A 13,013-nucleotide genomic window follows, 5' to 3' on the forward strand; every position below is an offset into this window, starting at 1 on the left:
TTTTATTTACAAAAAAAGTTCTTAGGTTCAAAAAAACATTCAGTCAACTGATAAAGTGAGGTCGGTAATATAGGTATTTAGCTGTGTCACATGCCCTTAAGAAAGCATTTAAAAATTCTTTGAATCAAACATGTAAGCTTAGAAATAAAAATTTTTATTATAAGTAACAAAAAATTTGAATTACGCATTGTAAGCTAAATAATAACAAAATTGAAAAACATATTAATTCAACTATTTATTTAAAAACTGTTGAAATCGAACGTGGACAAATTTTTCTTTTACAAATTTGTAAAATTTTCGGTAAAAAAAATGCAGTCATTTCCCGGTCTCAAAAAATTTCTGGTCCAGTGGCCACCCTGAATGATATAAATGGTTTTATAACTAAAAGAAAATGATCCTCTTACACAAAAATGTAAATAAATGAATGAAAATATAGTGAGAACGGGGCTAATAATCGTGTGATACGAAATTCTCAAGTTATAATTTCATTAATCATTTTTCAAATCTTTAAAGAGATACGTGTTTCATATTCTACCAAAAATATTTGTTAACTTTAACCTTTAAAAAAAACGGGAAAGTGGTGGTAGAGGTGACTTTCACAGGGGCGTACACTTTCCCGTGCTTGCTAAATGGGCGCTATTTCGCCTAGATACGCCTCTGAAAACCAAGATGGCTGATTACAGTGGAGGTGCGACTTGGAGCTCATGGCTAGACTCAGCAAACTTTTCCAATAAACTATTTTGAATTTTTGCAAAGAACATCTATTTTCGGTATGCGCGTCCCGAAATTTTGACATATAAAATTTGGCAGCTTGGAAAAACAAAGCCGAAAAATGCGAGCCCGGGAAATAAATCAGGAGCGTCGTTCGAAAGGCGAGGAATATACGACGACAAAGGGCAAAAAAATGCAAGGAGCAAAACAGCCTTCTCCTGAGGTAAGTTTTTAAATTGCAGCTCTATCTAATGATGTGACTGATACATTCAAATCGTTTTTTGATAATTTAACCTCAAAATTTTTGCATTTTCTTACGCCAAGAAACGAAATAAAAAAAATATTTCGAATGTAAAATAGGCGAAGTATATATGAAAGAGAACTGAAGTAATTAATTTTTTTTTTATATCAATTGTTTTTAAATCGTACAGGCTCTCGTTTTTTTTAGGGTGGCCGTTTTAATCGAATAAATAAATTCCTGGTTTGCAAACTTTTTCACGGTCAATGAAATTAAAAAATCGAACTGTTCAATATTGAACTTTTAAAATTGAAGTTTAACAGTTTTTTAATTACAATTATTTTTATTCAAATGGTCAATAATTTACACGCAAAAAATTGAAGGTACTAACATTTTTCAATATAAAAAATTGTAATCCAAGTTATCATTTTCAATGCTCTAAATTAAAAAATCAATCAATGGACTTTAAAATTTTCAAAATTATATTATTTTAAGGAATTTTCAGCTAGAGACATTAAAAAATTTTAACTGAACACGTTTTTAATTAGAAGTTCAATCATTTTCATTTTAAATAGCTTAAAAATCCTTGAAAAGCTTCAAAATTGTATACCGAAGTCTTGAGAAATCTAAAAGTTTTAAATTAGTCCAAATTTAAAATTATTTTTGAAAATTTTTAGAACTTCTAAATATCTTTTAAAATGAATTAAATTTTTTCTACAATTTTGAGGAAATCCTACTAATTTTAAAAAATGTCCTTATAATTTGGATGTATAAATAACAGTTGAACCTTTATTATTTGTTGAAGAAATTTGAGTAATTTTATGGGGTATTTAGAAGGTTTTGAAAGATTCCAAATTAATTAAAAACTTGAAATGGTAGCCTCATTTAAAGCAAAATGTGGATTTTCGCAGATTTCAAACAAAAAAATTTAGAAGCTTTTCAAGAATTGTGAAAGGCGTCAAAAGAATAAAAATATTTTCTTAAAATTCCTAGGAAAATTATTTTTTATTTTGAAAAATTATTTTAAGAGAATATTTAAAAAGTTTTTAAAAATTGTCAAAGAAGAATCTGAAAGAATTTGAGACATTTTTTTTAAATTTGTATGATACTTTTGAATCTTTTCAAAACTTCTAAATATCTCTTAAAATTACTTAAATTTTTCTACAAATAATAAGTGTTCATTGGTTATTTATTCAAGTTAATTCAACCTATTTTCTTACAAAGAAAACATGTTTCAAATAAAACAATTAAAATTGTAACGTTCAATACAGTTTAAAAACTCTTCGAAATTTTAACAATTCCCGGCTTTTTGTGGCATAAATGAATAGTCAAATCGTGCTAATTATTCAATAATTATTCTTTTACTTAATTCAAAAATTTCAAATTGAATGAGTTAAACGTTGAATATTTTAGACTGAAACAATATTTTTAAATTTAATAAAAGCCTTCAATTACGAATATATTATTATGAAGTTGAAAATTGTTTATAAAGTTTCAATCAGACGTTCATAGTTTATTAATTTAAAAAAATGTTAACGTTAAAATTGGAAAATTCTTAAATTTTGAAGTGATTGAAACTCGGTTTTATCAAATCAATTATTTTCCTTTTTTAGTACTTAAAGGACAGATCGATTTTTATTTTTTATTTTCCTTTATTTATCAAATAAAAAATGTTTTTGATGAAAAATTTTCAACTTAAAACGCTTTTAATTTTCAATTGTTAAAGTTTTCAGGACAGAATTTTAAAATTGTTAACATTAAAAATGCAAGCTTAAAAATAAACATCTAAAATTGAAAATTTTCTAAGTAAACGATTTTTAAATTACGCAACAACTCATTATTTAAAAAAACTGTTGAAATCGAACTTTGGAGAAATTTTTCTTCTAAATATTGTTAAAATTCCCGTTCAAAGAACAAATTCACTGTCATTTTCCTATTTTTTACAATAAATTTTTGTGCTCGTGTAACTCATTCGTTTGATATAAAAATGTTCTTTTTCAGTTGAAATGCAAATGTAGATTGAAGTGCTCGACCCTATCGCACCGTCATCGTTTAATTCTCTTCGAGCAGTACCGATCAATCGACAGAAAAGCACAGCGAGCATATTTGGATAATCTCGTTGATGTTATTCCCGTTCAAAGAGCAACCACGTCGCAGCCAAGCCGTCGCCAAGTGACCACTATTTATCAACTCCAGGATGAAGAGGGACGGTCAGTTTCTGTCTGCAAATCGACATTTCGGGACACTTTTGGCCTTGGCAGAGGAGAATTGGACGTCTTACGTGACAAATCGAAACATAAGAGACTCGGACGACAAGATGACGAAATTGCACAATTTCCGAAACGCAGCAGATTCTCTTCGGAACACGACAATGTGAGCGCTGAGCAGTGTTTGTGGGTTTTGAAACACATGCTGATTGAAAATAAAAAACAAATTGAATATACAAAAATTGCTCTGCAATGTTTTTCTCTACAATACCATCATGTTTTCCCGTATAAAGTAACGGACCTTTCCCATAAAAAAAAGCACATTGTAACGCGAAAAACGGTGGAACACTGCAGATAACAGGTTTCTACCGATGGACTGATTTTTCGTTAAATTAAAAAAAAAAAAACTAACGTATGTTATTATTCTCGAGTGTATGAACAAAAAAAAAAAGATTCTACGGTTCAAAAAAATATTAAACATTGGAAAAATACTAATGATTTTCCTTTGTCGTGTGCGCAATTTCTGAAATGCCAGTTAACAGGTTTAGACCGCGAACCCTTGAATTGAAATACATCATTAAAATTGTACCTATAATTTCAAAAATTGTAAAGAACTTTTTAGAAAAAAAAAAATCCTTTATTTTTTATAGACAAACAGAGAAGGTCTCAGCGAATACCAATTGAGGGACGCCAATCCACTGAAAGACGACAACTTGTCCAATGATCCTTCAGAATTTTCGCCGCTTTTGAAAGCAAAAATTCAATCGGAAAATTTAAGGCTAGAGAACATTTACAATGCAGACGAGTCAAGAATTCTCTGGCGATTATTGATGGCGTGCACTTTTCCTCTACATTTGGAGGAGGAAGAAGAAGCCCCGCTTAGAAAAGGAAACAAGGATCATATCACAGCTCTATTCTGTGCCAATGCCTCTGGAAGTCATCAAATTCCACTGTTGATAATTGGAAGATCTAGAACTCCAAACAGTCTGATACATCATATACCAAAAAATTTAAAAGATTTACGCTTGAAAAACTTGGAAAAACTTGGGGTTATTTACACATACCAGGCCTGCGCATGCATGGACAGATGCATATTTATGCTATGGTAAGTTATATGCATAATTTCCATTTTCGAGATCAACTAAATGTAATATATTCATATTTGCCGCAAAACGCAAATATTTATTTTAATTCATGATGTTTATTCTAAAGGTTTTTTGACACAACAGAGCAAAATACTGCAAAGTTAATGAAATTTTCAACTGGAACCGTTGAATTAAAAAAAATATATATATATATTGAACAGAAAGTGGAATCGTTAGATTTTTAGTTAAAAAATTAATTTTCAAAATAACTGGTGAATTTTAAATTCAAATGATGAATATTTTAATTTGTAACCAAAAAGATGCATTTTTAAATAATAAGATTAATTTTTTTTTTATCAAAAAATACATGATTTTTTTAAATGAAATAGTTGACTTTTCAAACTAATGATTTTTCAACTAAAATAATTACTATTAAACTGAAATACTTTAATTTTTAACAATAAAAAAAATTAATTTTTAAACAAAAAGATTAATTTTTAAACAAAATACATGCTTTTTTAACGAAATTGTTGATTTTTCAATTAAAAAAGACAAATATTTCAGCAAATAGTTGAATTTTCTAACAAGAAAAAAAATTTTAACAGAAAATTGGATAGTTACATTTTTAGTTAAAAAATTAATTTTCAAAATAACTGGTGAATTTTAAATTCAAATGATGAATATTTTAATTTGACACCAAAAAGATGCATTTTTAAATAATAAGATTAATTTTTTTTTTTATCAAAAAATACATGATTTTTTAAAATGAAATAGTTGACTTTTCAAACTAATGAATTTTCAATTAAAATAATTAATATTTAACTGAAATACTTTAATTTTCAACAAACAAAAAAATGAATTATTAAACAAAGAGATTAATTTTTAAACAAATTACATGCTTTTTTAACGAAATTGTTGATTTTTCAATTAAAAAAGACAAATATTTCAGCAAATAGTTGAATTTTCTAACAAGAAAAAAATTTTAATAGAAAATTGAAGTTACATTTTTTGTTAAAAAATTATTTTTCAAAATGAATGGTGAATTTTAAATTCAAATGATGAATATGTTACTGGAATACTTTAATTTTTAACCAAAAAGTTGCATTTTTTAAAAATAAGATTAATTTTTTACCAACAACTACAGTTTTTAAACAAAATACATGATTTTTAAATAAAATAGTTGAATTTTCAAACTAAATAATGAATTTTCAACCAAAAGAATGAACATTTAATTGGGATACTTTAATTTTCAACAAAAAAATTAATTTTTAAAGAATAACATTAATTTTGTACAAAAAAATACAATTTTTCAACAAAATACATGATTTTTTAATGAAATAGTTGAATTTTCAAACAAACAAAAAATGTTAACAGAAAATTGGATAGTTACATTTTTAGTTAAAAAATTAATTTTCAAAATAACTGGTGAATTTTAAATTCAAATGATGAATATTTTAATTTGTAACCAAAAAGATGCATTTTTAAATAATAAGATTAATTTTTTTTTTATCAAAAAATACATGATTTTTTAAAATGAAATAGTTGACTTTTCAAACTAATGAATTTTCAACTAAAATAATTAATATTAAATTGAAATACTTTAATTTTTAACAATCAAAAAAATTAATTTTTAAACAAAATACATGTTTTTTAACGAAATTGTTGATTTTTCAATTAAAAAAGACAAATATTTCAGCAAATAGTTGAATTTTCTAACAAGAAAAAATTATTTTTCAAAATAAATGGTGAATTATAAATTCAAGTGATGAATATGTAACTGGAATACTTTAATTTTTAACCAAAAAGTTGCATTCTTAAACAAAAAACTTAACTTTTGACCAAAAAATACAATTTTCAACAAAATACTTGATTATTTAATGAAATAGATGAATTTTCAACTAAAATAATAAATATATAACTGGAATGCTTTAATTTGTAACCAAAAAGATGCATTTTTAAACAAAAAGATTATTTTTCTACGAAAAAACAACAGTTTTTCAACAAAATACATGATTATATAATGAAATAGTTGAATTTTCAACTAAAATAATTAATATTTCACTGAAATACTTTAATTTTTAACAAACAAAAAAATGAATTTTTAAACAAAAAGATTAATTTTTAAACAAAATACATGCTTTTTTAGCGAAATTGTTGAATTTTCAAACAAACAAAGAATGTTAACAGAAAATTCGATAGTTACATTTTTAGTTAAAAAATTAGTTTTCAAATTAAAAATAATTTTTAACTAAAATAATGAATATTTAACTGGAATAATTTACTTTCTAACCAAGAAGATGCATTTTTAAACAAAAAACTTAACTTTTTACCAAAAAATACAATTTTTCAACAAAATACAATTTTTCAACAAAATACATGATTATTTAATGAAGTATTTAAATTTTCAACTAAAATAATGAATATTTAACTGGAATACTTCAATTTGTAACCAAAAAGATGCACTTTTAAACAAAAAAATTATTTTTCTACGAAAAAACAACAGTTTTTCAACAAAATACATGATTTTGTAATGAAATAATGAATATTTAACTGGAATACTTTAATATGTAACCAAAAAGATGCACTTCTAAACAAAAAGTTTAGATTTTTACCAAAAAATATAATTTTTAAACAAAATAATTAATTATAAAATGAATTATTAATGATTATTAAATGAAATGTTGAATTTTCAACTTAAATAATGAATATTTAACTGGAATACTTTAATTATTAACTAAAAAATTTATTTTTAAACACAAAGCTTAATTTTTCAACAAAATACATGCTTTTTTAACGAAATAGTTGAATTTTCAAATGAAAAAATTTTAACAAACAATTGAATAGTTACATTTTTAGTTTAAAAATTAATTTTCAAAATAACTGGTGAATTTTAAATTTAAATCATGAATATTTTAATTTTTAACCAAGAAGATGAATTTTTAAACAAAAAGATTAATTTTCTACTAAAAATACACTTTTTCAAGAAAATATATAATTTTTTAACGGATTAAATTAATTTTTAATTAAAGAAGACAAATACTTAACCAAAAAGTTAAATTTTTAAACAAAAAATTTTTTTCAACGGAAAATGAAATAGTTACGTTTTTAGTTAAAAAATGAATTTTCAAACAAAAGGGTCAATTTTTTAACAAAAAATACAATTTTTCAACAAAATACATGATTTTTTAACGAAATAATTGAATTTTCAAACAAAAAAGAAAAAAAGAATTATCAATAGAAGATGGAATATTAAGATTTATAGTTAAAAAAATTAATCTTTAATCTAACTGATAAAATTTTAACAAAAATTATGAATATTCAACTGGAATACTTAAATTTTTAACTAAAGAGATGCATTTTTAAACAATAAGAGTAACTGTCAAACAATAAGATTAATTTTTAAATAAAAAGACTAACTTTCTACCAAAAAATATAATTGTTCAACAAAATGCATGCATTTTTAACGAAATAGTTGAATTTTCAATTAAAGAAGACAGATATTTAACCAAATAGTTCAATTTTAAAATAAAAAAAGAACTTGCAACAGACAATGGAAGTTAAATTTATAATTAAAAAAAAAAATTTAATTGTCAACCAAAACTGAAATAATTCAGTTTTAAGTAAAAAAAAAAAACATCAATTTTCAACCAAAAATATAATTTTACAACCAAAAAATATAATTTTTTAACCAAAATTTGAAGAAAAAACGAGTTTTTAATTAAATAGCTCATTTAAAAAAAAGAAACAAATTTTTTATTAAATTTATGAATCTTCGACAAAAAAAAAATTAAACTAAAGAGTTTAACTTACAACCAAGTAATTTTATTTCCAACCTAAACATGAATTTTTAAATAAAATGGACATTTTTTATCAAAAAAATTAATTTTGTAACAAAATACTTCAATTTTCAATGACATTGTTGAATACAAAAAAAATAATTTTTAATCATAAGGATTAATTTTCTACAAAAAAAAGACGAATTTTCTGCAAAGTACATGCATTTTCGAACATCTAATTATTAATTAAAAAAAAAAAATAATAAAAAAACGTATTTTCAGCAAAGTCGTTTTTCATTTTCAAAAAGGAATGAATTTTTAATTAAAATTATGAATCTTCATCAACAACAAAATTAATTTTGAACAAAAGACTTTAACTTCCAACGACATAATTTTATTTCCAACCTAAAAGATGATTTTTTAACTAAAATGATAATTATATAACTGGAATGCTTTAATTTTTAACCTATAAGAAGAACTTTTAATCAACTTCCAAAGAAAAAGAATAATCTTTATTTAAAAAAATCGAATTTTTAAAACAAAATATGAGAATTTTCAAACAAAAAATACAAATTTTTATTCAAATTGTTAAATTTTGAACTTGAAAAAAATTTCGACCAAATTAATGAAGTTTCAACTAAAAATTAATCATAAAGATTAATTTTTGTACAAAAAAAAAGGTGAATTTATCCACAAAGTATGTAAATTTTGAAACAAATACACTGCCGTGCAGAAATTTGTGACCACCTCTTTTTTATGACTGATTAAGTTTTCCTTATTTTAATTATGTCAGAGCTAAAAAAATTAATTTTTAAAGGGTTGAATTCTCTCGAAATTCGGTATAAAATGTGTCCAGTATGAATCCAATTCGTCTATTTTCAAGGTATTTTTTTGACCATATTACAACAGCTTACGAGTATAAATCGTAAAAAATGTTTTTTTGAATTGCAAGAACTTGGAATTGTAACAAAAAAAGTTGGAAAAATTATAAAATATCTGTAGGCAAATCAAAATCAAATAAATACATATTTTGACGAAATTATATAGAAACTTCATGATTATATGTTTCATATATTTTATAAAAATAGTTTTATTATCAAAAAGAATATTGCACTTTTTCCAACTTTTTGTTTGTTACGACTTCAAGTACTTGCAATTTGAAAAATGTTGATTATTTCGGAATTTATTGAAAATTTAAGAAAACATTGAAATTTACACTATTTTTGCAATTTTTACTTTGAAAAAAAAAACTAGACAAACTGGCTCCACACTGGGCTAATTTTATACCGAATTTAGAGAGCCGTGAATCCTTTAAAGAAAGAAATTTATTTAGTCCTGGTATAATTCACCCACAAACAGTACACTAGTGCGAATTCGCACCCGAAGTTTTTTTTCATTTTGTTGACATTTGCGCAAACACAGCTGTAGCGGATTATCCCCACATATATTAAATATGTGTGATATATGCTAATTGTTTATTAAATTAAACATTTAATATTAACATTTCAAACAAACCAATTCGCACCAGTGTACCGTTTACGTATGCTTGGCTGGAGTGTACCATTTGAGGGTTAAAATTAAGAGAATTTATTCAGTCATAAAAAAAAGAGGTGTTAAAAAACTTTTGCACAGCAGTATAGTTAAATTCCGGAATAAAAAATATTAATTTTCATCCAACACGGATGCATTTTTCCAGGTACAAGGATGAGTTTATCCCGCGAGTTTTAGCACGCCAAAGAAAGGATGGAATAACGGGAAAGGTCGTTCTGCTCCTCGACAATGCTCTATCACATCCACATTTGAATGAACTGAACGCAATAAACGAAAATTTTGAAGTCCTATATTTGCCTGCGAATGGGACGGCATTGATTCAACCCATGGAGCAGGGATTAATCGCGACAACGAAAAAACTCTTCAAGCGAGATTTGTTGAGAGGCCTATTGCTCAGTGAAAGACCGAAAGGAGCTGTTGCATTTTTAAAAGAATTGAACCTTCCCGACTGCTTTGTCACGCTCAGCCTCGCCTGGGACGCTCTGAAATTATCTTCTCTTAAAAAAGCGTGGAAACCGCTCTTGGGCGACTTAATCTTTCGTCAGTCGTTTCCTCGACAAGAGACCATCAATATAAAACAAGAGGAGGAGGAGGAGGAGGAGGAGGAGGAGGAGGAGGAGGAGGATCCTCTATCGATCGATTATGGAGTTGAAACGGAATTTCAAACTGATTCAATTAGTTTTCCTCATGAAATTTTCGATCAAGTGTCTGAATTGTTGTCGGGACCAGACTATTCTGTCCAAGAATCAAGAGAATTTCTCCTGAAATGGTTTGAAAATGATGAAAATGATAAAATTTGCGATTGGGAGTCATCGAGTGGTAGACGCGAGCCTGCAACAGCACCTAAAATCCCGAAGAGCAAAACTGTGTTTGAAAATTCGGAAATGACGAATTTTGTCACATGCGGCCGACTCGAGTCTGAAATTGAAATTAAAATGGAGAACAGCGAAACTATGTTTGAAAATTCAGATATTGTAAATGATATTGCAGATGGTAGCAGTGAGCCTGAAATTGAAATTAAAATCGAAAATAGTGAAACTATGTTTGAAAGTGCTGAAACTATGGAAATAATGCCGTCAGAGATTGAGCCTAAAATTATGACTAAAGTTGAAAATAGCGAAACTCTGTTTGAAAATTATGAACCTGTAAAAATATCATCGTCAGAGGCTTTTGATCATCTCATGAAGCTTAAAGATTGGGTGAAATCGGAAGCAGATTGTTTACCGAAACATCTGGATTGTATTAGAGTATTAGAGAATTTTATAAAAAAAGCGTAAGGTATGTTAAATTGACATGACAATATCGAGGTATGGAAAAGTTAATGTAAATAGAAATATGACCTATTATTTCATAATTTAGATATTATTCGGGCTCCTATTCCCAAATTTAGGGCTCCTGATTTGTTTTGTAAAAAATGGTATTTACCAAAAAAATTAAGTTTCGAAACTTATTTCACACGTGTAAATAAATAATTATTTACTTTAAGATATAAATATTGTAAATGCATTTTATGTTAAAATTCCCATTTCTATGTATACGTTCACTTGAAAAAAATCGCAAAAAAAAGAAGAAGTCTGTAACTGTATCGATTTGTTAAAAATTAATTTTTCGGAAATTAGCACAGCTTTCAATTAAGTGGAAATGACAGTGATTTTTTTTTTTTACCGGGAATTTTACAAATTTTTAGAAGAAAAATCTGAACTTTAAGAAAAAAAAGTTGAGCTTTCTACCAAAAAAATGCGAATTTTTAGCAAAATGCGTAAATTCTCAGCCAAGTAGTTAAATTTTTAAACAAAAAATACGAATTTTCTACAAAAGAGTTAAATTTTCAACTCGAGAATGTGAAGATTCTAGGAAAAAAATTCATTTTTAATGAATAAGCGGAATTTCCACTTAAAAAATTAAATTTACATTTGAAAGAACGAATTTTTATTTATAAAATACAAACGATTTTTTAACTAAAATTATGAGTCTTGGACCAAAAGAATTCACTTTTCAGGAAATAGTTCAAATTTAATTTAAAATAAAGATCAGTTGAATTTAACAAAAAGAAATATTTTTTAAAGTAACTGATTAATGAATTAACGGTTTTTAAATTATTATTAAATCAAAATAGTTGGATTTAAGAAAAAAAAAACATGAATCCTGAATTAAAGTATATTAATTTTTAACCAAACAGTTTCAGTTTTAACCATAAAAATTCTTGAGGCAAAATACGTATTTTCTGCAAAAGAGTTAAATTTTCAACTCGAGAATGTGAAAATTCTAGGAAAAAAGTTCATTTTTAATGAATAAGCGGAATTTCCACTTAAAAAATTTAATTTACATTTGAAAGAACGAATTTTTATTTATAAAATACAAACGATTTTTTAACTAAAATTATGAGTCTTGGACCAAAAGAATTCACTTTTCAGGAAATAGTTCAAATTTAATTTAAAATAAAGATCAGTTGAATTTAACAAAAAGAAATATTTTTTAAAGTAACTGATTAATGAATTAACGGTTTTTAAATTATTATTAAATCAAAATAGTTGGATTTAAGAAAAAAAAAACATGAATCCTGAATTAAAGTATATTAATTTTTAACCAAACAGTTTCAGTTTTAACCATAAAAATTCAATTTTAACAAAAGTGGCGAATTTTCGACAAAAAATATATATTTCCTATCAATCAATCAAATTTTCTACCAAATTCTTGAGCCAAAATACGTATTTTCTGCAAAACTTTTCAATTTTTAATCCGACAATATAAAGTTTCACGAAAAAAAAAGTTCATTTTCAACCAATCAGTTGAATTTTTCAATAAACGAACTAAATTTTAAGTTAAAAGAACGAATTATTAACTAAAATGACAAATCTTTAACAAAAAAAATTAATTTTTAAGATAGTAGTTGACTTTCCAACCAAGGAGTTGACTTTTATATTAAAAAAGGCGAATTTTCAACAAAATACTTAAATTGTCAGTCGTACGGGGTTTTCAGCAAAACAGTTAAATTTTCAACAAAAAGTTACTCTTTAACCTTAGCAGATTAATTTTTAACCAAGCAGTTGCATTTTTAACAAACAGATTAAATTTCTACAAAAAGAGATGAATTTTTCAACCAAAAACTATGATTTTTTTAACAAAATTGTTGCATTTTCATTGAAGTAATTCCAAGAAACAATAGTTAGATTTTCTTATTGGGTTCTATTAATTTCGTTAGAATTTATGTGGAAAAACGAGAAAAAAAAGGAAGAAAAGGGCAGCGCGGCCGCTGGACAGGGAATTTTTTAAGACCGGGAAATAACAGTGATTTTTTTTTTTACTGGGAATGTTACAAATTTTTAGAAGAAAAATCTGTCCACGTTCGATTTCAACAGTTTTGAAATAATTAGTTGAATTTTTATGTTTTTCAATTATGCTATTATTTAGCTTACGATGCGTAATTCAAAATTTTCCATTTAAA

General features: G+C 25.4%; 2 protein-coding genes across 5 annotated transcripts in view; one reads left to right on the plus strand and one right to left on the minus strand.

Moving 5' to 3' along the window:
- Positions 1 to 10,919, plus strand: part of LOC117177521 (tigger transposable element-derived protein 2-like) — a 29,494-nt gene extending 18,575 nt beyond the window's left edge. For 3 of the 4 annotated variants that reach the window (XM_033368289.1, XM_033368290.1, XM_033368291.1), the window contains 2 exons: positions 3,807 to 4,261; positions 9,714 to 10,919. In XM_033368289.1, the coding sequence (XP_033224180.1) occupies positions 3,807 to 4,261; positions 9,714 to 10,845 (1,587 nt within the window). In that variant the 3' untranslated portion in view covers positions 10,846 to 10,919. Of the gene's footprint in view, positions 1 to 652; positions 935 to 2,950; positions 3,323 to 3,806; positions 4,262 to 9,713 lie in introns of those variants that run through there. The other variant, XM_033368288.1, reaches the window with a different exon arrangement.
- The window catches only part of LOC117175921 (ribosome biogenesis protein BRX1 homolog), a 101,990-nt gene that overhangs the window by 67,316 nt on the left and 21,661 nt on the right, over positions 1 to 13,013 (minus strand). The gene's annotated exons all lie outside the window — the stretch shown is intronic.

This window comes from Belonocnema kinseyi, chromosome 7 (genome assembly GCF_010883055.1).
Source record: "Belonocnema kinseyi isolate 2016_QV_RU_SX_M_011 chromosome 7, B_treatae_v1, whole genome shotgun sequence".
Lineage (NCBI taxonomy): Eukaryota > Metazoa > Arthropoda > Insecta > Hymenoptera > Cynipidae > Belonocnema > Belonocnema kinseyi.